The 27,086-nt window shown below is 42.5% G+C and overlaps 1 protein-coding gene across 9 annotated transcripts; it reads right to left on the bottom strand.

Annotated features, from left to right (window-relative positions):
- Positions 1-18,431: 18,431 nt before the first annotated feature.
- Positions 18,432-25,164, bottom strand: LOC106567835 (transmembrane protease serine 13). Of its 9 annotated transcripts, XM_045692291.1 has the most exons (11): positions 24,924-25,164; positions 22,632-22,800; positions 22,375-22,485; positions 21,948-22,095; positions 21,274-21,400; positions 20,908-21,003; positions 20,506-20,552; positions 20,182-20,341; positions 19,628-19,889; positions 19,273-19,428; positions 18,432-19,000 (listed from the first exon to the last, which is right to left on the bottom strand). In XM_045692291.1, exons 4-11 carry the CDS (start codon positions 21,988-21,990, stop codon positions 18,986-18,988), a joined length of 906 nt encoding a protein of 301 aa, XP_045548247.1. In that variant the 5' UTR covers positions 21,991-22,095; positions 22,375-22,485; positions 22,632-22,800; positions 24,924-25,164; the 3' UTR covers positions 18,432-18,985. The 9 variants fall into 9 exon arrangements, with proteins under 9 accessions (XP_045548247.1, XP_045548248.1, XP_013993086.2 ...); XM_045692292.1 differs by having other exon boundaries at positions 20,506-20,549; positions 21,948-22,485; positions 24,924-25,163; XM_014137611.2 differs by having other exon boundaries at positions 21,948-22,485; positions 24,924-25,163.
- Between the last annotated feature and the right edge of the window lie 1,922 nt (positions 25,165-27,086).

Genomic DNA, 27,086 nt, shown 5'->3' on the forward strand with positions numbered 1-27,086 from the left:
GCATGCGAAGCCTCCCTTCGTAGTCTAATGAGACACGGTCAAAATATACGTCACACGCCAAATGGAACCGCTAAGGTTCGAGTTGAGTTGAGGAGTGGATATTCGGTCACTTTTCGGTGGAAAGGAGGGAGTGTGCTCCGGATTGACGCCGACAGGTGGATGGCTACTGTCTCTGACACACAGGTGAGCGCGCCCACCTGTGCACCACACGGACTGAACTGACCTTTTCTCTCCGTTTGGATGGACCTACTCCAGATACCATTGAATACTTTGAAACCAAATCGCTATAATCAACAATATTACTTGTCTGTTTATTTATGGATTCACTCAGTCGCTGAGTGACGGTTGGATATAGGACTCCTGAATCGCATAGTGACTTAAAATGAAAGCAAGTCTCTCATCTTTCCTCTCCCCGGCAACGGAGCACGCGCGCAAATTCATGCAACTGAAAGCTCTCTCTCCCCCTCCCTCTCTCCCTCGCGCACATGCATGCATGCACGCACGAACAAACAAATTCACACACACACACACACTGACAGACCGAGAGACAGAGAAATAGCGAGAGAGATGGAGAGACTTGAGAGATCCCTCTGTTTGGTTGAGCCAACTGAACGTTTACATACAGACCAATAGCTTGCACTTGTTTTTTTTTGTCTTTCACCATATCACCACCCCCACACGTGCTGATATGGACTTGCTTGCATAAATTCAAATGATTGATTACACTGCACTCTTGCCATCATGGGACCAATATGCTCATATGGCAGATGACCAATGAAGGACATTCCAGTCTAAAGAGGCTCAGCGGCACGCTATGGCCTAGAGTTTATTGGTGTGTACACAGACTTGCAAACGTTATCACAGGTGCAGCCAAATGCTTGTTTCTAGCTCCAACAGTGCAGTACTGCCTAGCATGATTAAAAAAATAAACACAATACACATAATCCACTGAGAGAACAAAACATTAGGAACACCTTGCCTTGACCTCAGAACAGACTCAATTTGTCGGGGTATGGACTCTACAAGGGGTCGAAAGCCGTTCCACAGGGATGCTGGCCCATGTTGACTCCAATGCTTCCCACAGTTGTGTCAAGTTGGCTGGATGTCGTTTGGGTGGTGGACCATTCTTGATACATACAGGAAACTGTTGAGACCGAAAAACCCAAGAGCGTTGGAGTTCTTGACACACTCAAACTGGTGCGCCTGGCACCTACTACCAAACCACATTCAAAGGTACTTAAATATTTTGTCTTGCCCATTCACCCTCTGAATGGCACACATACACAATCCATGTCTCAATTGCCTAAAAGGCTTAAAAATATTTTTTTAACCTGTCTCCTCCACTTCATCTACATTGATTGAAGTGGATTTAACAGGTGACATCAATAAGGGATTATAGCTTTAACCTGGATTTACCTGGTCAGTCTATGACCTGTACACTCAGTGTATATATTCGGAAAGTATTCAGACCCATTGACTTTTCCACATTTTTGTTACATTACAGCCTTATTCTAAAATGGATTAAATAAAAAAAAGTCCTAATTAATCTACACACAATACCCTATTATGACAAAGCGAAAACAGGTTTTTAGACATTTTTGATAATTCATAAAAAATAAAAAACAGATACCTTATTTGCATATACTACCGTTCAAAAGTTTGGGGTCACTTAGAAATGTCCTTGTTTTTGAAAGAAAAGCAACATTTTTGTCCATTAAAATAACATAATATTAATCAGAAATACAGTGTAGACATTGTTCATGTTGTAAATGACTATTGCAGCAGGTAATGGCAGATTTTTAATGGAATATCTACGTAGGCGTACAGAAGCCCATTATCAGCAACCATCACTCCTGTGTTCCAATGACACGTTGTGTTAGCTAATCCAAGTTTATCATTTTAAAAGGCTAATTGATCATTAGAAAACACTTTTGCAATTATGTTAGCACAGCTGAAAACTGTTGTCCTGATTAAAGAAGAAATAAAACTGGCCTTATTTAGACTAGTTGAGTATCTGGAGCATCAGCATTTTTGGGTTCGATTACAGGCTCAAAATGGCCAGAAACAAAGAACTTTCTTCTGAAACGCGTCGGTCTATTCTTGTTTTGAGAAATGAAGGCTATTCCATGCGAGAAATTGCCAAGAAACTGAAGATCTCGTACAACGCTGTGTACTACTCCCTTCACAGAACAGCGCAAACTAGCTCTAACCAGAATAGAAAGAGGAGTGGGAGGCCCCGGTGCACAACTGAGCAAGAGGACAAGTACATTAGAGTGTCTAGTTTGAAACACAGACACATCACAAGTCCTCAACTGGCAGCTTCATTAAATAGTACTCGCAAAACACCAGTCTCAACGTCAACAGTGAACAGGCGACTCCGGGATGCGGCCTTCTAGGCAGCATCCCGGAGGAGTGGCTTCGGGAACAAGTCTCTGAATGTCCTTGAGTGGCCCAGCCAGAGCCCGGACTTGAGCTCAAAATAGCTGTGCAGCAACGCTCTCCATCCAACCTGACAGAGCTTGAGAGGATCTGCAGAGAAGAATGGGAGAAACTCCCCAAATACAGGTGAGTCAAGCTTGTAGCTTCATACCAAGAAGACTCGAGGCTGTAATTGCTGCCAAAGATGCTTCAACGCAGTACTGAGTAAAGGGCCTGAATACTTATGTAAATGTGATATTTAATTTATAATTATTTTTTATACATTTGCAACATTTTCTAAAAACCTGTTTTTGCTTCGTCATCATTGGGTATTGTGTGTAGATTGATGAGGGGGAAAATCTATTTAATCCATTTTAGAAAAAGGCTGTAACGTAACAAAATGTGGAAAAAGTCAAGGGGTCTGAATACTTTCAGAATGCACTGTACATGTAATGGCGTGTAAAGACATTATCAACAGTATATGAATAGAAAAGATGTGTACAGCAGTAGTTATATAGGATGAGCCTTGACTAGAATACAGTATATATGTATAAAGTGGGTAAAACAGTATGTAAACATTATTAAAGTGATCAGCATTCAATGACACTATGTACATAGGACAGCAGTCTCTAAGGTGCAGGGTAGAGTACCGGGTGGTAGACAACTAGAACAGTGACTAGGGTTCAGGGCCGGGTACTGGGCGGAGGCCAGCTAGTGGTGACTGTTTACCGGTCCGATGGTCTAAAGAAGCCCAGCTTTGATGCGCCTGTACTGTCTCCGCCTTCTAGATGGTAGCGGGGTAAACAGGCTGTGGCTCGGGTGGCTGAGGTCCTTGATGATCTTGAAGCTTTTGACCCTCTCCAATGCGGCCTGTCAATGTGGATGAGGGTGTGCTCTCGCTGCTGTCTCCTGTAGTCCACGTTAAGCTACTTAGTTTTGTTGACATTGAGGGAGATGTTATTTTCCTGGCACCACTCCGCCATGGCTTTCACTTACTGCCTGTAGGCTGTCTCATCGTTGTTGGTACCAATGTTGTGTTGTCAGCAAACTTGATGATTAAGTTGGAGACGTGTGTAACCACGCCATCATGGGTGAACAGAGAGTACAGGAGGGGGCTGAGCATGCACCCCTGTGGGGCCCCCGTGTTGAGGATCAGCATGGCAGAGGTGTTGTTGCCTACCTTCACCACTTGGGGTCGACCCGTCAGGAAGTCCTGGACCCAGTTGCACAGTGAGGGGTTCAGACCCAGGGCCCTGAGCTTAGTGATGAGCTTGGAGGGCACTATGGTGTTGAAGGCCTAGCTGTAGTTGATGAACCGTATTCTTGCATAGGTATTTCTCTTGTCCAGGTGCAATGGTGATTGCATCGTCCGTGGATATTTAGGGGCGATATGCAAATTGTAGTGGGTCTAGGGTGTCGGAGAAGGTGGAGGTGATATGGTACGTAAGTAGCCTCTCAAAGCACTTCATGATGACAGAAGTGAGTACTATGGAGCGATAGTCATTTAGTTCAGTTACCTTCACTTTCCTGGGACACATGAACAATGGTGGACATCTTGAAGCAAGTGGGGACACCAGACTGGGATATGGAGAGATTGAATATGTCCGTAAACGCTCCAGCCAGCTGGTCTGCACATGCTCTGAGGACGCAGCTTGTGATGCAGTCTGGACCGGCAGCCTTGCGGGGGTTAACACGCTTAAATGACCCACTCACCTTGACCACGGCGAACGAGACCACACAGTCCTCATGAGCGTCGGGGGCACACATCGGCGGCTCTATGTTGTTTTCTTCAAAAGCGGGCAAAGGTGTTTAGCTCGTCCAGGAGCTAGGCATCGGTGTCTGCAATGTGTCTGGTTTTCCCTTTGTAATCCGTGATTGTCTGGAGTCCCTGCCACATACGTCTCGTGTCTGAGCCGTTGAGTTGTGACTCCACTTTATCCCTGTACTGTTATTTTGCCTCTTTGATTGCCTTACGGAGGTCACAGCTAGTCTGTTTGTACATGTTCCCAGTCACCTTGCCATGGTTAAATGCCGTGGTTCGCTCTTTCAGCTTTGCGCGAATGCTGCCATCTAGCCACGGTTTTTGGTTTGGATAAGTTCTAATCGTCACAGTGGGAACATTATCCTCTATCCACTTCCTGATGAACCCTGTTCCGAGTCAGTGTATATGTTGATACTATTCTCAGTGGCAACCTGGAGCATTTCCCAGTCCGCGTGATCAAAACAATATTGAAGCATAGATTCCGATTGATCAGACTAACGTTGAACAGTCCTTACCACATTAACTTCAAGTTTAAGTTTCTACCCATAGGTAGGGAGGAGCAGAATGAAGGCATAATCTGATTTGCTGAAGGGAGGGTGGGGTAGGTCCTGATAGCTGTCCAGAATGGAAGAGTAACAATGATCCATGGTCTGTGTTGCGCATGTAGCACAGGAGATGTGTTGATAGAATTTCAGTAGCGTTTTCCTCAGATTTCCTTTATTAAAGTCCCCAGCTACAATAAATGTGGCCTTAGGATATGTGATTTCCTGTTTGCACATAGTCCAGTGTAGTTCCTTGAGAGCTGTCGTGGTGTCGGCTTTGAGGGAGATATACACGGCAGTGACGGTGACTGAAGAAAATTCTCTTGGGAGGTAATGTGGTCAGCATTTGATGGTGAGGTACTCTAGATCGGGAGAACAAAAGGACTTGAGTTCCTGTACATTACCACAATCACACCATGATTTGTTAATCATGAAACAAACCCCTCTGCCTTTCTTTTCCCCAGAGAGTTCTTTCTTCCTGTCTGCTGATGGATGGAGAACCCCGCTGGCTGAATGGACAGGGACAATATATCCGGAGAGAGCCATGTCTCCGTAAAGCAGAGTATGTTACAGTCCCTGATGTCTCTCTGGAAGGAGATCTTTGCCCTGAGCTCATCTACTTTATTGTCCATGGACTGAACATTAGCGAGTAATATACTCGAAAGTGGTGGATGGTATGCATCCACCATTTCCGAGTCTGAGTAGGGGTTGGATGGAAAAACCTCATGTTATGTTCAATGTTGAAAAGAATACAGGGGCAGAGGAGGTGCAGTGGATTCTTCAATAAGGTGTGTGTGTGTGTGTGTGTGTGTGCCTATTTGAGAGAGAGTGTGTGTGTGACTGGAGTGTTATAAAATGTGTGTGTGCAGTGGTGTAAAGTACTTTAACGTACTACTTAAGTAGTTTTTTGGTGGTATTTGTACTTGACTTTTGGGGTATCTGTACTAGAACTTTTACTTCACTACATTTCTAAAGAAAATAATGTACTTTTTACTCCATACATTTTTCCTGACACCCAAAAGTACTCGGTACATTTTGAATGCTTCGCAGGACAGGAAAATTGTCTAATTCACACTTATCAAAAGAACATCCCTGGTCATCCCTACTGCCTCTGATCTGGCGAACTCACTAAACACATGCTTCATTTGTAAATTATGTCTGAGTGTTGGAGCATGCCCCTGGCTATCTGTAAAAAAAATCTAAAACAAGAAAAAGGCGCCATCTGGTTTGCTTTATATAAGGATTTTTTTATTATTACTTTTACTTTTGATACTTAAGTATACTGCTCAAAAAAATAAAGGGAACACTTAAACAACACATCCTAAATCTGAAAGAAAGAAATAATGTTATTAAATACTTTTTCCTTTACATAGTTGAATGTGCTGACAACAAAATCACACAAAAATAATCAATGGAAATCCAATTTATCAACCCATGGAGGTCTGGATTTGGAGTCACACTCAAAATTAAAGTGGAAACCACACTACAGACTGATCCAACTTTGATGTAATGTCCTTAAAACAAGTCAAAATGAGGCTCAGTAGTGTGTGTGGCCTCCACGTGCCTGTATGACCTCCCTACAACGCCTGGGCATGCTCCTGATGAGGTGGCGGATGGTCTAATGAGGGATCTCCTCCCAGACCTGGACTAAAGCATCCGCCAACTCCTGGACAGTCTGTGGTGCAACGTGGCGTTGGTGGATGAAGCGAGACATGATGTCCCAGATGTGCTCAATTGGATTCAGGTCTGGGGAACGGGCGGGCCAGTCCATAGCATCAATGCCTTCCTCTTGCAGGAACTGCTGACACACTCCAGCCACATGAGGTCTAGCATTGTCTTGCATTAGGAGGAACCCAGGGCCAACCGCACCAGCATATGGTCTCACAAAGGGTCTGAGGATCTCATCTCAGTACCTAATGGCAGTCAGGCTACCTCTGGCGAGCACATGGAGGGCTGTGCGGTCCCCCCAAAGAAATGCCACCCCACACCATGACTGACCCACCGCCAAACCGGTCATGCTGGAGGATGTTGCAGGCAGCAGAACGTTCTCCACGGCATCTCCAGACTCTGTCACGTCTGTCACGTGTTCAGTGTGAACCTGCTTTCATCTGTGAAGAGCACAGGGCGCCAGTGGCGAATTTGCCAATCTTGGTGTTCTCTGGCAAATGCCAAACGTCCTGCATGGTGTTGGGCTGTAAGCACAACCCCCACCTGTGGACGTCGGGCCCTCATACCACCCTCATGGAGTCTGTTTCTGACCGTTTGAGCAGACACATGCACATTTGTGGCCTGCTGGAGGTCATTTTGCAGGGCTCTGGCAGTGCTTCTCCTGCTCCTCCTTGCACAAAGGCGGAGGTAGCGGTCCTGCTGCTGGGTTGTTGCCCTCCTACGGCCTCCTCCACGTCTCCTGATGTACTGGCCTGTCTCCTGGTAGCGCCTCCATGCTCTGGGCACTACGCTGACAGACACAGCAAACATTCTTGCCACAGCTCGCATTGATGTGCCATCCTGGATGAGCTGCACTACCTGAGCCACTTGTGTGGGTTGTAGACTCCGTCTCATGCTACCACTAGAGTGAAAGCACCGCCAGCATTCAAAAGTGACCAAAACATCAACCAGGAAGCATAGGAACTGAGAAGTGGTCTGTGGTCCCCACCTGCAGAACCACTCCTTTATTGGGGGTGTCTTGCTAATTGCCTATAATTTCCATCTGTTGTCTATTCCATTTGCACAACAGCATGTGAAATTTATTGTCAATCAGCGTTGCTTCCTAAGTGGACAGTTTGATTTCACAGAAGTGTGATTGACTTGGAGTTACATTATGTTGTTTAAGTGTTCCCTTTATTTTTTTGAGCAGTGTATATTTTAAACCAAATACTTTTAGACTTTTACTCAAGTAGTATTTTACTGGGTGACTTTCACTGTTACTTTAGTCATTTTCTTTTGTAATGGGTTGAGAAACAAAGTCACAAAAAATGTACTTAAGTAGTACTTTTATTCTACATATTTTAGCAGTAGTAAGTCCATCAGTCCAATAGATGGTGCTGTTGCACTATGGTAGTAGTGGGTTAACTGCCTTGTTCAGGGGCAGAACGACATTACCTTGTGAGCTCAGGGATTCGATCTTGAAACCTTTTGGCTGTCATTGAAAATAAGAATATGTTCTTAACTGACTTGCCTAGTTAAATAAAGGTAAAATACATTTTAAAAAGATGCTAGCTGTGGTAAAAAAATATTTTACAAGTCACACTTTGGGTTTTTCTGAGTAAATGTACATGATTTCCTGGAAGTAATTTCATAAAGAATCCATTTATTTGAGGTCTCTGAGTTTGTTTGACATGTTATTGGTTTTGTGTAAAATTGTACTCACAAGCTGGTAAAATGGCACCATGCATGGACTTTAGTGCAGGCAGTGCGGGTGCAAGAGAGGGAGGCCATTTCATGGATGCACAATGTTTTGAAACTGAATGTACATTTTTATCAATTTTCTACATGTATAGCAATATTCAGACACGTCAGTTGTTTATCTATATCTATGTGTTTCTATTGTGTGACTAAGGAAATCTACTATAGGTAAAGTGCACTTATATTGTGTAAGTTAATATGTGCACTTGTATGTGAATTAATGTTTTGTTGTCATTACTTATCAATCCATTGAAATGAATTAATATCTAAATATTGGAAATTAGAAAATTGAATAAGAAAAAGCATATTAGAAAATAGATTGCCAGAAATGTCAAGACGATAACGTTTGTGTCCGTTTCTCTTTCTCACTAAAGAGGCCACCTTCAGATTCAGTCTGAGGCTGGTAACGTATCTTTACTTTTACTCAATTATGACAATTGGGTACTGTGCCTTTCAGAGTATATTTCTCACAGAGAAAGTGAGAGAGAGGGAGTGTTCTTGTCAGCTCCTGGGTCCTCCATGATGACTTATTTACTCAGGAATAATTAGCCAAACACAGAGCAGTCTCATTCATTGATGAATGTGCTTTGTCAGCCTGTCCCATAAGCCTGTCTGCATTGTGAGCGGGCATCATCGCTGTGGCCTGCTTTTGCCACACCTGCATCATTTCATATCATCCCCACCTCATCCTGTACCTGACAATAACACCAGACCCGAAGCTGCACTCCACTAACCTCTTGCTTGGAGATCAATCATTCAACTTTATCCCACCTCATCAAACCAGCTCCCCCTACCTACTGTACACTACACCTGCTCAAATGCACTCTTCCTCTGCTTCAAAAGCTGCCATACCCTCAAACAGTAACCTTGTTCCTAGGCTAATTGCGCACGGGCGCAGGCAGAGGTCTCATGCCCATAAGGAACTCAGTGGCCGTGCCCCCTCAGATTTCTACTGTAATGTTTTTTTTTAAGCATTTCAAATACATTACAATTGTTGTTTCTCTGTGACACTACTTGCCACCTACACATTTTATGAAGTTGGCTTTAGCTAGCCCAGATAGGTTCCCAATCTCCCAACCTCATAACTAGCTACCAAGAAGCCATTTCAGGCTATCAATAAAGTTAGAGTAGCTAGCTTGTCTAACTATCTTAGCTGGCATTCCTGTTGGCAAGGTTGGTAGACTTTAGAAAAGCAAGCAATTACTAAACGTACTGAATAGGACTAATTTCTTTAAATCTTTAACCCAGATTTTAGCAGAGATGCAGAGAAACATATTTAGTTTCTTTGAAAAAAATAACCACCAGTCAGGAAGATACAGAGAGCTAAAGATGTACGCTTAGATATGCAGAAAAATAAACATATTTTTGACATAGAATTAAGCGTAATAATTATGGCTCTAGATTCCAGGGAAAATCTGTTTCAGGTGTTTGAGAACATTTTTAATTCTCCAACTTCCACCCTCCAGCCATCCTCACGTACTTTGTGCCCCTTCAGATTTTTTGGGGTGCATGCTGCCCCTGGGTGGCGGTGTCTGATGGACGAGATAAGCCTACATCATAAATGTATCACTATGGAAGGTAAACAAAATAAGCTATTTTCCCCAATAACTCACCCAGGTTAGGCCTGATTCATGTCTTCCTGAACAAAATCTGCTACATAGTTGAAGTTTGCATTGTATTTAGCCTAATGCCGATACTGTCTGATTATGAAACGGTGACCTTATTTATAAATCCCTCTAGTTTTAACCTGAAAATAGACGCACCGTTACTAGGCCAAATGTTTCAACAGAATAGGCGAATAGCCTTCTTCCCAATTAATTCAAATGGAATATATTCATCGATATGCATTTCAGCATCTCCCTAGTCTCGTATATTGCAGAGGTCAAAGTGAGATAGCCTGGTAGGCTTGACCTGTCGCCAAGATTGGTTGCTTTTTAAAGAAATTGTAGAATTGTTTTAAAACTCCACTGCATCTTACCTGTATCAGTCAGGTCGAGTCTCTAGGCTTGTTGTGAATGGGGGGGGGGGGGGGAGAGACTTAAATGTTTTGAATTCAAGTTTGTTCGTTGTGATTGCAATTTTACTCAACTAATTGAAACAGATTATCTGTGTGACTTTTAAATGTTTTCTAACCATTTGGAATGTGCATAAATTGCCTCTTGGGACTCGCATCCAAAAGCTTGCTGGGGTCCTAGTTGGTGGCAGTTGCCAGCCTGGCAGTGGGCTATACTGAGACGAGAGCTTCTTTGAGACAATTCGTTTGAATTAATGCATTATTGCTGCCGCCCTCTGGTTGAAATCTCTATTGCACCTGGACCATACATTCTGTTGTTTTAGCATCAATCAATTGATCCTCTTTTTCAACATACTTTTTAAACAATGCCCCAAATTCACGCAGAAATCCAATTCAAACGGATAAATAAACCATGTACTGAATTGTAGACCAGCATATTGTGTCCAAGGTAAAATGCAAATTCTGTAGTAAGCCTAGGCCTATACCACTTGGATTGACCTTGCCTCAATCCTCAGCATCATCAAAGAAACAAACAATGGCAAAAATGTTTTAATTATGATCATTATTTATTGCTATCTCACAGTTAACACACATCACACTTCATATTATTCCTACATTAGTAATCATAAAGATGGTGGTCTCTCATCTTGACACGGTATTGACGTAATAGGGTTGTCCTTGGGCCCAATCATGGCTGTCTCCTATAAGAACACATTAGAGATCTCTCATAGCTCACATGAGCAGTCAGGGTATAATATGTCTATACTCTAAAGCCAATAGATGGGTTATATGACAAAACAAAGGGTTGCTGGGTCAGATGGTCTAGTTGTCTCAGTCAATACAACATTACATTACCTTGTTTCAGATTCAGCTGTGTTCACAGGCCTGTAGACAAGACAAAAACAAGACAAACCATTGAAACATGGACAGTGAGACAGTGTATGTTTTATAGGGTTGTTCCATTTGATTTCAATCACTTTTTGACTGAATCCCTTTTGATTTTAATGAAACTTTCCATACATATTTTCCCATGGTAGAAGTGGTCAGAAAGTTACTTTTAGCCTTCTTCCCACAGCATGATGCTGCCACCACCATGCTTCACTGTGGGGATAGTGTTCTCAGGGTGATGAGAGGTGTTGGGTTTGTGCCAGACAGCGTTTTCCTTGATGGCCAAAAAGCAAAATTTTTGTCTCATCTGACCAGAGTACCTTCTTCCATATGTTTGTGGAGTCTCCCACATGCCTTTTGGAGAACACCAAATGTGTTTGCTTATTCTTTCTTTAAGCAATGGCTTTTTTTTGCCACTCTTCCGTAAAGTCCAGCTCTGTGGAGTGTACAGCTTAAAGTGGTGCTATGGAGAGATGCTCCACTGCGGAGATTGGAGTTTTGCAGCTCCTTCAGGGTAATCTTTGGTCTCTTTGTTGCCTCTCTGATTAATGCCCTCCTTGCCTGGTCCATGAGTTTTGGAGGGCGGCCCTCTCTTGGCAGGTTTGTTGTGGTGCCATATTCTTTCATTTTTTTAATAATGGATTTAATGGTGCTCCGTGGGATGTTCAAAGTTTCTGATATTTTTTTATAACCCAACCCTGATCTGTACTTCTCCACAACTTTGTCCCTGACCTGTTTGGAGAGCTCCTTGGTCTTCATAGTGCCGCTTGCGTGGTGGTGCCCCTTGCTTAATGGTGTTGCAGACTCTGGGGGCCTTTCAGAACAGGTATATATATAGTGAGATCATGTGACAGATCATGTGACAATTAGATTGCACACAGGTGGACTTTAACTAATTATGTGACTTCTGAAGGTAATTGGTTGCACCAAATCTTATTTAGGGGCTTCATAGCAAAGGGGGTGAATACATATGCACCCACCACTTTTCAGTTTTACATTTTTTGAAACAAGTAATTTTTTTTCATTTCACTTCACCGATTTTGACTATTTTGTGTATGTCCATTACATGAAATCCAAATAAACATCTATTTAAATTACAGGTTGTAATGCAACAAAATAGGAAAAATGCCAAGGGGGGTGAATACTTTTGCAAGGCACTGCAGCTCTGGGTGAGTGAATAGTTCAGTTTTAATCCATAACTAGGGTCAAACACCAGTGTTAAAGTTGAATTCTAATTCTGACTGAATCATTAAAAATGCATAATACACAGTAAAACTCTGCTAGTTAAACATTTAAGCCTACAATGATAACTATGAAGTAATAGGCAACCTGTGCTCGGGTCATCTAAGATAAGATGAGACACATTCTCTGTCTTAATGTCACCCTGACAAACAGCTCTAGATTAGACACTTTCCTCAGTGGAAAGTTAATAGTTTTGAGAGTGTGGATAAGATAAAATTGGAATATGTACTATTCAATCTCAGGCATAATGCTCAACATACTAGAGCCAGAGACCAGAGGTTGAGCCTTGAAGGACAGAGTGAAGGCAGCGCAAACACATCCATATCCTCTGAGATTAGTGAAGAGGACTAGGGCACAGAGCTGAAGAACAACTCTCTTGGAATGAGAGACCCATTTGGATGTTTGGTCATGGAGAAATACAAGTTTATTCTCTGTGTTTCTTTTGTATAGCGTGTTCTTTCATGCAAACACACACACTAAGTTGACACACACGCACTCATGCGACACACGCCCGTGCACCAGTGGAGGCTCCCAGAGGAGGAAGGGAGGAACATCCTCCTCAGTGAATTTCATTAAAATAAAAAGTGAAATGAGTGTTGTTTTTTAGAATAAAACTATACTAAATATATTCACATTACCAAATAATTGATAAAAACAGGTCTACAGTAGCCTCAACAGCACTCTGTAGGGTAGCACCATGGTGTAGCCGGAGGACAGCTTACTTCTGTCCTGCTCTGGGTACATTGACTTCAATACAAAACCTAGTAGGATCATGGTTCTCACCCACTTCCATAGATTTACACTGTAATTATAACAACTTCCGGAGGATGTCCTTCAACCTATTAGAGCTTTGCAGCATGAACTGACATGTTGTCCACCCAATCAAAGGATCAGAGTATGAATCTAGAACTGAAGGTATAAGCTACAGCTATCTAGCACTGCAGTGCATAAAATGTGGTGAGTACTTACCTCGAAGAGAGACAGACAATAGTTGAACAAATTAATTTCTTCCAAAATTAAGGAGAAGCGCGCGAGAGAGAAAGCTATATTTCGTAGTATATATTTTTTTCATTTTCACTTACTTAGAGTCGATTGCAGCTAGCTAGTTTAGCCCACTTAATACCCGGCTCGAACAGAGAGGGATGCTGTGTAACTCTTCCAAGTCAAGGTAAGCTTTTGATTGAATTAATTAATACTTCTGTCTGTAATAAAGCCCTTTTGTTGGGAAAAACTTATTCATCCTATAGAGCTCAATTTTTATGGAATGGTCTGCCTATCCATGTGAGAGACGCAGACTCGGTCTCGACCTTTAAGTCTTTATTGAAGACTCATCTCTTCAGTAGGTCTTATGATTGAGTGGAGTCTGGCTCAGGGGTGTGAATGTGAACGGAAAGGCACTGGAGCGACGAACCACCCTTGCTGTCTCTGCCTGGCTGGTTCCCCTCTCTCCACTGGGATTCTCTGCCTCTAACCCTATTACGGGGGCTGAGTCACTGGCTTACTGGTGCTCTTCCATGCCATCCCTAGGAGGGGTGTGTCACTTGAGTGGGTTGAGTCACTGACGTGATCTTCCTGTCCGGGTTGGCGCCCCCCTTGGGTTCGTGCCGTGGGTGAGATCTTCTTGGGCTATACTCGGCCTTGTGTCAGGGTAGTAGGTTGGTGGTTGAAGATATCCCTCTAGTGGTGTGGGGGCTGTGCTTTGGCAAAGTGGGTGGGGTTATATCCTGCCTGTTTGGCCAAGTCCGGGCGTATCGTCAGACAGGGCCACAGTGTCTCCCGACCCCTCCTGTCTCAGCCTCCAGTATTTATGCTGCAATAGTTTGTGTCGGGAGGCTAGGGTCAGTCTGTTATATCTGGAGTATCCGGTGTCCTGTGTGAATTTTAAGTATGCTCCCTCTAATTCTCGCTCTCTCTTTTTCTCTTTCTCCTTTTTTCTCTCACTTTTTCTCTTCTCTCGGGAAGACATGAGCCCTATGACCATGCCTCAGGACTACCTGGAATGATGACTCCTTGCTGTCCCCAGTCCACCTGGTCATGCTGCTGCTCCAGTTTCAACTGTTCTGCCTGCAGCTATGGAACCCTGACCTGTTCACTGGACGTGCTACCTTGTCCCAGACCTCCTGTTTTGGACTCTCTCTTTACCGCACCTGCTGTCTCTAACTCTGAATGATTGGCTATGAAAAGCCAACTGACATTTACTCCTGAGGTGCTGACCTGTTGCACCCTCTACAACCACTGTGATTATTATTATCTGACCCTGCTGGTCATCTATGAACGTTTGAACATCTTGGCCATGTTCTGTTATAATCTCCACCCGGCACAGCCAGAAGAGGACTGGCCACCCCTCAGAGTCTAGGTTTCTTCCTAGGTTCCAGCCTTTCTAGGGATTTTTTCCAAGCCATCGTGCTTCCACGTCTGCATTGCTTGCTGTTTGGGGTTTTAGGCTGGGTTTCTGTACAGCACTTTGTGACATCAGCTGATGTGAAAAGGGCTTTCTAAATAAATTTGATTGATTGGCTGGGCATGGCTCCCCAGTGGGTGGACCTATGCCCTCCCAGGCAAATCCATGATTGCGCCCCTGCCCAGTTGTGAAATCCATAGATTAGGACCTAATGAATGTATTTTCATTGACTGATATCCTTTTATGAACTGTAACTCAGTAAAATCTTTGAAATTGTTGGATGTTGCGTTTATATTTTTGTTCAGTATGTATATATATACACACACACATATATATATATATACACATACATACAACGAGCTCTTTGTATGTGGCTGCTATGAAAATGAACTGTGTTTGCGTCTGATCAGGGGTGTATTCATTGCGCTGATTCTGTTGAAAAGCGTTTCTTAAACGGAAGCAAACGAAACGAAACAGGGATAAACATAACTGTCTGTCACATTGATTACTCAACCTTTTCTGGACCTAGTTTGTCAATGATGCCTGTTGGAGGATTAACAGCCCACTGGGCACAGATGTGACTTCAACGTCTATTCCACGTTGGTTCAACGTAATTGTGTTGAAATGGCGTGGAAACAACGTTGATTCAACCAGTGTGTTCCCAGTGGGAGATGACTTATTTACAGGCCTGCAGCCATCAACCATCAGCTTCCATTCATCTTAACCTGTTAGGGCTAGGGGGCAGTATTGACACGGCTGGATAAAAAAACGTACCCGATTTAATCTGGTTACTACTCCTGCCCAGTAACTAGAATATGCATATAATTATTGGCTTTGGATAGAAAACACCCTAAAGTTTCTAAAACTGTTTGAATGGTGTCTGTGAGTATAACAGAACTCATATGGCAGGCCAAAACCTGAGAAGATTCCATGCAGGAAGTGGCCTGTCTGACAATTTCTTGCCCTTCTTGATTATCTCTATCCATTACAGAGGATCTCTGCTGTTACGTGACACTTCCTACGGCTCCCATGGGCTCTCAGAAGGCGGCAAAAAGCTGAATCGTGGCTTTGCAGGCTCTGGTTGAAAAAAAGTAGCGCGTTTGGGTAGTGGCTGGTTACAGTACTGTGAGACTCAGGCGCGTGCCCGCGTCGACAGAATGCTTTGTTTTCTTTCGTCTGTTTACCTAAACGCAGATTCCCGGTCGGAATATTATCGCTTTTTTACGAGAAAAATGGCATAAAAATTGATTTTAAACAGCGGTTGACATGCTTTGAAGTACGGTAATGGAATATTTAGAAATCTTTTGTCACAAATTGCGCCATGCTCGTGACCCTTATTTACACTTCGGATAGTGTCTTGAACGCACGAACAAAACGCCGCTATTTGGATATAACGGTGGATTATTTTGGACCAAACCAACATTTGTTATTGAAGTAGCAGTCCTGGGAGTGCATTCTGACGAAGACAACAAAGGTAATCAAACTTTTGTAATAGTAAATCGGAGTTTGGTCAGGGCTAAACTTGGTGGGTGTCTAAATAGCTAGCCGTGATGGCTGGGCTATGTACTCAGAATATTGCAAAATGTGCTTTCACCGAAAAGCTATTTTAAAATCGGACATATCGAGTGCATAGAGGAGTTCTGTATCTATAATTCTTAAAATAATTGTTATGTTTTTTGTGAACGTTTATCGTGAGTAATTTAGTAAATTCACCGGATGTAAAAAAGCTGGTTTTTGATATAAATATGAACTTGATTGAACAAAACATGCATGCATTGTATAACATAATGTCCTAGGGTTGTCATCTGATGAAGATCATCAAAGGTTAGTGCTGCATTTAGCTGCGGTTTTGTTTTTTGTGACATTATATTGAAAAATGGGTGTCTGATTATTTCTGGCTGGGTACTCTGCTGACATAATCTAATGTTTTGCTTTCGCTGTAAAGCCTTTTTGAAATCGGACAGTGTGGTTAGATTAACGAGAGTCTTGTCTTTAAAATGCTGTTAAATAGTCATATGTTTGAGAAATTGAAGTAATAGCATTTCTAAGGTATTTGAAAATCGCGCCACGGGATTACACTGGCTGTTGTGTAGGTGGGACGATTTCGTCCCGCCTAGCCCAGAGAGGTTAACTACACTCATGTACTGAGGTCACTGGTAAATCCATACTCTCCACTGCAGTCAATAGACAATTACACCCTTGTGCTCTAGTCAGCTATTGATTAACCTGTTGAGTATAGGGGGCAGTATTTTCACAGCCGGATGAAAAATGTACCCAAATTAAACTGCCTACTACTCGGCCCAGAAACTAGAATATGCATATTATTAGTAGATTTGGATAGAAAACACTCTGACGTTTGTAAAACTGTTTGAATGATGTCTGTGAGTATAACAGAACTCATATGGCATTCAAAAACCTGAGAAAAATCCAACCAGGAAGTGGGAAATCTGAGAATTGTAGTTCTTCTTTTGAATCCCTATCGAAACTACAGTGTCTGTGGGGTCACGTTGCACTTCCTAAGGCTTCCATTGGCTGTCAACAGCCATTAGAAAGTTTTTTTCATCCTTCTCCTGTTACTGGGCAGAGAATAGTAGCTCAATCAATGAGTGGACTGCCTGAGGACAAAGGGCTTGGTGATGCGCGAGCCTGCGAGCACGCCGTTCCTTCTTTTTCTCCTGGAATGAATACGCTATTGTCCAGTTGGAATATTATCGCATTTTTACGTAAAAAATACCCTAAAGATTGATTGTAAAGAACTTTTGACATGTTTCTACGAACGGTAATGGAACATTTTGACATTTCGTGTCTCGAATTACGCTCGCGCATTATGCCTTTGGATAGTGATCTGAACGCATGAACAAACGGAGGTATTTGGACATAAATATGGAGTATTTCGAACAAAAATAACATTTCTTGTTGAAGTAGGAGTCCTTGGAGTGCATTCCGCCAAAGATCAGCAAAGGTAAGGAATGATTTATAACACTAATTCAGAGTTTTGTTGATGCCAGAACTTGGCGGGTAGCTGTATAGCTTGCATTGATGGTTGAGCTATGTACTCAGAATATTGAACAATGTGCTTTCTCCATAAAGCTATTTTAAAATCTGACACAGCGGTTGCATCAAGGAGTAGTTTATCTATAATTCTTTAAATAATTGTTATATATTTTGTCAACGTTTATGATGAGTATTTTTGTAAATTGATGTGCTCATTCACTGGCAGTTTTGGTGGGAATACATTTTCTGAACATCACGCGCCAATGTAAAATGCTGTTTTTGGATATAAATATGAACTTTATCGAACAAAACATACATGTATTGTGTAACATGATGTCCTAGGAGTGTCATCTGATGAAGATCGTCAAAGGTTACTGCTTCATTTTAGGTGTATTTTGGGTTTTTGTGACACATCTCCTTGCTTGGAAAACGGCTGTGTGGTTATTTTTGTCTATGTACTCTCCTAACATAAACTAATGTTTTGCTTTCGCTGTAAAGCCTTTTTGAAATCGGACAATGTGATTTCATTACTTTAAAATGGTGTAAAATAGTTGATTATTTGAGAAATTGAAATTATTAGATTTTTGATGTTTTGTATTTCGCGCCATGCTATTTCACTGGCTGTTGAATAGTGTGTCCCGCAGGTGGGACGGTAGCGTCCCACATAGACCTGAGAAGTTAACAGCAGAAGAATGATATTCAATATCATTCATGAAGTTGAATCCTGGCGTTTAGAATATGAGTAATACATTCTGACTCAAATAATGACAAAATAAATTATAATTCCAATTGACACAGTGATAGACATGGAAAAGCAGAATCGATAATTCACACACATCACATCAAAAAGTGTACATAAGTTGAAACAATCAACAAACAATCAAGGAATCATCAGTGCCATAAGGTAATTCGTGTTATGTTAAAGCGATTAGAAAAATCTTCCTGATAAAGTTTTTTCAGTTTCACAACTCTCAGCCATAGAAAACAGCAAGTGCAGTTCACTGTAGCATCAGTAAGGTCCATGTGAACCTGGAGTATATCCTGAGACAGGTTTATAGCTTTATAACAGGTTCCAGTGTGAGTAAAATACATTCCTCATAAAATATGTCACAAATATAGATATGCTCAATACTGTTTCAGGGAAACAATGATCCAACGCACGTTAAGATGACAGCAGTGCAATGACAGCAGATATCACATATAAAAACCTTTCTTGCAAGCCTTCCATTCCCTGCCAGTGTTGTAGGGTTCACACCAGTCTCATTGTCAGGTCCAAAAGACATGTTGAGCATCCTTGGATGAGAACAGCTGTGATCACATCACGGTCTTGCTTGCTGGGAGATGGAGAGTGGAAGGAACATGTTCAGGAGTCATATTACTAATAACACCATCCTACTCCATCCTTATTCTGACAGCTAGCTATAATTAGGTCTCACAGTTCTAAGTTGAACTAAATGATAATGTATGTAAAATATCAAAATGAATATAAGTGCCCTCTGAAACAGTACAGATGAAAATGAATTGAATTATTGATAGAATTCCACCCCAGTGCTGAGGTTGTCTGAGCATGTGTCTTCCCAGTGGTCCTGGGTGCTCCTTTCCCTACCTGCATCTTACTGTAGACCCAGGGCAGCAGCCGGCTAACACGACTGTAGACCCCCGGCCTGTTCCTCCTGCCACAGTCAACCCCCCAGCTGGTCACCCCCATCAGGTACCAGCGCTGGTCTGAGTCTTTACACACCAGAGGACCTCCACTGTCCCTCTAGTGGAGGAAGGGAGTGGTAGGGGGAGTGGGAGACAGAAATGGAGATGAAGAGGGAGAGAAGAAAAGAAAAGAAAAGAAAAGGGAAGGAGGGAATAGAGCGACACAGGATGAGATTTGTGGACATCATGTAAGAAGCTGTGTGGAAGTAGCTACTGTCTGTGGTTCTCTGATGGGTCCTAGTGTCCTCTTTACTCACCTGGCAGGAGTCCTTGCTTCCCTTCATATCTCCAGCACACAACATGTTCTGAGAGACTTGGCCATTGTAGACTGTGAACTCACTGGAGTAGTCTACGTAATGTGTGAGTTTAAGCAGGGCAATGTCATAGTTGTTGGTGTTATCATCATAGCTCTCATGGACAATGATCTTCTCCACCATCTCAGGGACAGGCAGCATCATCTGAGAAACCATGCCCATGTACAAACGCCAGTTATTAGGCACCAGGTACGATGAGTCTTTCCTAGAGATAGAAGAGTTGTTAGGTAATTTAACTCTTCACTGATTCCTGTTTTAGCCATGTTCATCCTAAGCACTGTTCAGTCTTAGCTAGCTCACTTCAGTTAGCTTTGTTCACTTCCAGATCTGTTCTGTCTTTGCATCTGTTCTGTTATATCCCAGTTCTTTTGTCTTAGCATTGTTGCGTTTCAGGGCTATTCTACATGTTCTGTTTGATAATTCCATTACTGTTTTGTTTTACATTGTCTCAGCACAATTCTTTGTCCATTGTCTGCTGTGTTGTCTGTCGTACTGACCTGGGGAAGCAGTGGGCTGCTGTCACCACAAAGTCAGGAGCCACCAGGGTGCCTCCACAGGTGTGAGAGCCCCGAAAGTGGAGGCTGACCTGCCGAGGCCAATCACCCAGATTCGCTGCAGAGCCCCGTATGATTCTGGACGACTGCTGCCGGCCACAGTCTACCATGGGGACAGAGAGAGGGAGTAAGTCGGTCCATAGTGCTAATATAGTATGGGGATTTGTATTTGGTCCTCTGTTCACCAGGAGAGCTAGATGAAACTGTATCCAGCCTTTAAACACCACTTTGTGTATGAACTGTGAGAATGCAAAGACAGTTACTCACTGATACACTGCAGGGATACAGTGTCCTTGTTGGGGCAAGATGAGCTACTGAACACAGACAGAAAAGCACAGTTAAATCAGATCACCAACGAAGGCACATGTTTTATTTGCCTTACTCACGCCATCTAATGGTGACGCTTTTGGCTCTGGATAAGAGCGTCTGCTAAATGACTTAAATGTAAATGTAAAATAAATCATCAGAATATATATACACACACACAAAAAATATATATATAAATAACAAATCTTTTGTATTTGTTTGTGTGTGTGTATATATTCTGACTATTTAGGGGGTGCTGCAGCATCCCTACTTCCCGTGGCTGTGTTCACAACTTGGCATGTAAATGATTACTCAGTGTGTGACATATGCAAAGGGCTGTTGAGTGTGTCCAGGAGCACTCACTTTACTAACACCTTTCCCTGGATGGTGTTGCAGGTCTGCCCTGTCACAGTGAGAGTGGTAGAGGACCCATCTTTCACACTGCTAGTGCTATGACTCCTAAATAAATAGATGCAGGGAGAAGTTCATATACACGTCCCCACATCACTACCTCACACCACTAAACCCATTGATTATTGGTTATTGTACTGCAATATTGAGGGAACTAGCACACAAGCATTTCATGCACCTTTTATACATTCATTAAACTGTGTACATTATGAATAAAATGGGATTTGATTTTGATATATTTGATGGGTATGGTCACACAGGTTTGCACAGTTCAATCTTTAGACCAAAAGAGGGCAGCAAAACAGCGGAAGATCTTACTCTCTGAAGCCTAGTTGTGCACAGGTCTGGTCAGCCAGGCCCTTGTTCCAGCCACTGTAACATACAGGGAGGAAGCTACCAGCACTGTTTGTCTTCACCTGGAGAGCCCCGTTCGACCCGAACCTTACTGGATAATACACAGTTACATCACTCAATTGGAACATCAGTGGATCACACAGATACATCCCTCAATTAGAACCTCACTGGATCACACAGATACAACCTCACTGGATCACACAGATACAACCTCACTGGATCACACAGATACAACCTCACTGGATCACACAGATACAACCTCACTGGATCACACAGATACATCCCTCAATTAGAACATCACTGGATCACACAGATACATCCCTCAATTAGAACCTCACTGGATCACACAGATACATCCCTCAATTAGAACATCACTGGATCACACAGATACATCCCTCAATTAGAACATCACTGGATCACACAGATACATCCCTCAATTAGAACATCACTGGATCACACAGATACATCCCTCAATTAGAACATCACTGGATCACACAGATACATCCCTCAATTAGAACATCACTGGATCACACAGATGCATCACTCAGAACATTACAAATCCGTTACAGATTCAGAAAGGATCCTTCTGTTTTTGTTACTGACAACAAAAACTAGGTGATAGCTATTGGAGTACTGACAACAAGGTCTCATCACTGCCCAGTTTGCATTCCTGTCGGCCATCACACTCCACAGTGTTGGACGGACAGCTGTCTTTCTCCATCTCGCTGGGCTGGTAGGCTTCACTGCTGCTTAGGTAGCCAGACACCAGGGATGGGCCATAACATACTGGACAGAGGTCAAAGGTCAGAGGTCAAAGAGAGAGGCCAGAGGATATCCAGAGCCATGGAAGCCCCCATGGTAGTATACCAAAACAATGCAATATCATACCAGGTATATTACATTCACATCATACCCTTAATATGGAATTTATGATTTTGGAAATAGATGTTTCTGTCATAAATTCTGACATATTGTATTGTTACAAAATGTCTGTGTTAAATGATGTTACATTATGTCCACATAGTTGTACTGTATGGGTTCTCTGTAAGTTATTGGTCCAGTTACCACCCAGCCAGAGAGCAATAGCGAGGAAGACAAGCAGTAGGGTGGCTTCTCCTGATCCTCTGTAACAGTGGGAACTGTTCCCACACGACAAGCTTTTCTTACGACGAGGGGCTGCAGGGGGGAGAAACAGGGACATTTTAGGTTTAGAAAGAAAGAGAGAGAGATGGAGCCCTCTCATAGAAAGAGTTGTAGTTATAGTTAGGGGAAGGAATATATATTGAGGATTGAAGAAGTTAAAGGGAATGCGAGGAACTTACGGGCACTCTGAGAGACATGGATGACATTTGCATGTGGCATCGGCTGGTTGATGTAGTAAGGTTGGGAGGGGGCGTCAGACCACCCTCTTGTTCCCACCACCTCTCCATACTGAGGAGGAGGCTGGGTGGGTACTACTGCTAAGTAGTATGGGGGTGGATGGTCACTGTTCTGTGGAGAGAAGGGAGTCAGGTAGGTTTTCATTGGCATTAGTAGGCTACGGACGTGATCAAATTCTAAACACAGGCAGGACTTCTATGATTACATCTGAAGTTTAACTGTAGCCGAAATCCTACACAACCCTAAACTATAAAAGACACAACTGATGAAATATACAGTGCATTCGGAAAGTAGTCAGACCCCTTACTTTCCGAATGCACTGTATGTACAGTTACAGCTTTATTCTAAAATTGATCAAATTATTTTTTACCTCCTCAATTTACACACAATACCCCATAATGACTAAGTGAACTGGGAGACTAGTCAGGATTGAGGGAAAGATGAACGGCGCAAAGTACAGAGCGATTATGGTAGAACATTTGCAAGATTATGTTATAATACTGTTTAAGCATCGTTGAGTACTCTCTCATCTGTGTGAGTGTGACTGAGTCGGGCCTCTGGGGCTTGGCGCTAGCAATTGATTTGTGCTGGCTTGGTGGTAAAACCTACAGCCTGTGTTCCATAGAATGTGGTGGCCTCTGTGTGACCCCAGATAGAGATAGCCTGAAGGAGTAGAACAAACCCCTCTTCGTCTCTAATCATCTTTCCATCTGAGAAACTAAGCCAGGGGGGTAAAACAACACCTGGTGCACATAACTCACAAGATGAACCCAAGATAGCTTGTGATGCCACGAGCTGCCGGGGAGGGGTGAAACCAGCCATGACTAAGCATTTTTAGTGTCAGCTATATAAGAACCATGATTCCTCTGTAAAGTTGGGCTCTCAACAATCACCGATGGGGTGGTCGTAGACCAACTCCATTATTGCAATTCTTAATCAATAAAAAATATTGATTGTTTTAAGAAATAATAAGTCTCACTTAATAAAGAATTTTCCACAACAAGATTCTTGATGAAAACCTGTCCAGAGCGCTCAGGACCTCAGACTGGGACGAAGGTTCACCTTCAAACAAGACAACGACCCTGAGCACACAGCCAAGACGACGCAGCAGTGGCTTCAGGACAAGTTTCCGAATTTCCTTGAATGGCCGAGCCAGAGCCTGGACTTGAACCCGATCGAACATCTCTGGAGAGAGCTGAAAATAGCTGTGCAGCGACGCTACCCATCCAACCTGACAGAGCTTGAGAGGATCTGCAGAGAAGAATGGGAGAAACTCCCCAAATACAGGTGTGCCAAGCTTGTAGTGTCATACCCAAGAAGACTTGAGGCTGCAATCGCTGCCAAAGGTGCTTCAACAAAGTACAGAGTAAAGGGTCTGAAAAGTTTATGTAAATATGATAATTTAAAATTTTTTAATAAAAACCTGTTTTTGCTTTGTCATTATGGGGTATTGTGTGTACAGATTGATGAGGGACATTTTTTTAAAGTCCATTTTAGAATTAGGCTGTAATGTAACAAAATGTGTCAAAAGTGAAGGGGTCTCAACATTTTCCAAATGCACTGTATGTATGGCTGCATTTCAGATACATTTTTGAACAGTTTAATGTTGCAGTGATATGACGTAGGCCTAGAGTTTGAGCGAGCGAGAGAGAAAATGATTTTGATAGCAAGCCCTGATCCCAATGACTCGACTGCCCCCGCATGAAGAGAAAGCAAAATTATATTTTTCAGGGATTCACAAGAATCATTTGAATTTTCTGAGTGATCAAGTTAAGATCCAACATCTGTATGACAAACATTGATATGTGGAAGGTGTTTTTGTTAGTCCATGGCATGTTCTTCGCAATATTCTAACACACATACCCATCAGCTTCACAAGCATGTTGTAAGTGTTGTTATGGTAATGTGAGCAATGCTGAGAAGTGTGGACCCAAACCAAAAATCTACTCAGTGGACCCAAACCCGAATTGCAAATTACTGGTCAGTGAAACACAACTGAATTTACTAGCAAACATTGAAAGCCAAGATACAATTACATAAATACTAATTTAAATGCTTCAAACTTATACTAATCTCACATTTAAATAAAAAATGCATGGTCTATCAGCCATATCAGGCACAAAACTAGACCTGTCAATGTTTTGTCCCCAAACCAAGTAGGAACAAAAGTAAAAAGATCAATATTCTCCAATAGACATGTCCGATGAGTTATAGAAGAGAGTAAATCCAATTACCTGGTCATGTTCCATCTGTGTGTGGAGGCCTGGGGTCTGAGGCCTGGGGTCTGAGGTGGTCTCACTGAGGCCTGGGGTCTGAGGTGGTCTCACTGGGGTCTGGGCCACTTCTACAGGAGAAATCCTATAGCTTCGTGAGTCTCTGTCCAGTCTGTCTGTTCCACAGGCATTGGAATCCAATCCTCCCTCCCTCCACCTCCTCCTTTCCTCTTCAATACCGGCCCAACTGGTTCCACCATGGAAAGTGGGTGACACGCACAACGGCCAGACACACTTAACTAGTTGTTTTTTATGTTGTTTTCTAAAGAGATAATTGGAATGACTAAATACAATTACAATTCAATATCTTATGTTATCTATGAAGATTAACACAAATTCACTCCATGAATGTTTAGTAAGATTATTATACTTTTTTATTTAAAGTTTATTTAGATAAAGACATGTACACATTGAACAAACAATCATCCGATGCATTGCACAATAGTATTTATAGCTTACGAAAATGTTAAACACAAGTCAAAAACAAAGAAAGAAAGAAAGAAAGAAAGAATAACACACAAAGCACAAAAAGCCACTTCTACCTCCATCAATGACGCCACAACTAAAATAGCTTATTTGAGTATGCTCCCCACATGAAGACACATGTTTGCTGTCATGGATCTGAAATAGACAAAACATGTACTTTTTCAACACTTGTCACATTCTGGATCAAGTGATTTACGTCAGTGTGACAGGTCCTGTAGGAGGGTGATTTGTACAAACAAGGACTCAACTACACTTATTTTCGTTACAGGAATAAAACCATCCCAACTGAGGACAATTTTTTTTAGAGTAGAACAATTACTATCACTGCGCTAACAAAACCATTAATGTACATGCAACTCTCCTGATGAGAGAATGAGAATAACAAACGAAAAGTATATTGTTGCCTACAGTTGCTTACAAAGAGTCCAGATGACATTGTTCTCTGTATTTTACTTTGAGTGGAATTTATTTTTCAAATGACAATAAAGGAGGGGATTTTGAATAGAAATCAATTGTTTGATCTCCAAAAGGTATAGTAAACCAAACATGTGTGTGTGTGTGTGCCTGTGTATGTATCAGATTGTCCACTGTGTTTGGATAGCTCAGACAAATATATTTTTGTATGTACATTTCAATATTATAAAAGCATAAAACAAAGACAATGGTAGTGTTCTCTTCTCTGTACACCTCCAAGTGGCCACATTTTACTACACCTACAACAGGGCTCTCCAACCCTGTTCCTGGAGAGCTACTGTCCTGTAGGTTTTCGCTCCAACCCTAATCTAGCGCACCTGATTCTAATAATCAGGTTTGGATTGGTGTGAAAACCTACAGGAGGGTAGCTCTCCGGGAACAAGGTTGGAGAGCCCTGACCTACAGTGACTATACAATGGCTCATCTGCTGTTTCAACTGAGAATTACACATATGACAGAACAAAATAACCATAACTCCAGGACTGATCAATGAGGAAGATAAAAATGAATGTTGAATTAAATTAGAGATGTCATACATAAACAACAAATCTTCTGTACCATCATTCACCAAATAATTACATTACACCCTACATTCTGTCATTCAGGGCTTTACTATAAGAATGTGGACCTCAGTCAGTCTCGTGGAATGGAGGGAAGCCTGCACTGGACTAACAAGTAGATACTGTTCTGAGAGAAGAACAGCACATTGGAGAGGGGGGTGGAAAATGGCGGTTAAATAGGTGGGTCTATAGTTTTTATTCGACCCTTGAGGGGAGCAGGAGTAAGACCAGATACAGGCTATCCTGTGTTTCTACAGGAGCTGCTACCTGCACAGACCTTCAGAGGGTTTGGGGCTACAGTGGAGCAGAGGCAGGATGTTGATGAGTAAGCTACTGTACATGTGGGATTGACTCTGCTCTTCTAGGGCCAGGAGGACTGCACTGGGATATATGGGCGGGATGGGGGAGGGCAGTGTTAACCACAGTCTGTATTGTACAGTATGCTTATTCTTTTTTTATTGATCCTTTATTTAACTAGGCAAGTCAGTTAGTCTTGTCCCATTGCTGCAACTCCCATACGGACTCGGGAGAGGCAAAGCTTGAGAGCCATGCGTCCTCCGAAACACGACCCTGCCAAGCCGCACTGCTTCTTGACACACTGCTC

This window comes from Salmo salar, chromosome ssa13, assembly GCF_905237065.1.
Source record: "Salmo salar chromosome ssa13, Ssal_v3.1, whole genome shotgun sequence".
Classification (NCBI taxonomy): Eukaryota; Metazoa; Chordata; class Actinopteri; order Salmoniformes; family Salmonidae; genus Salmo; species Salmo salar.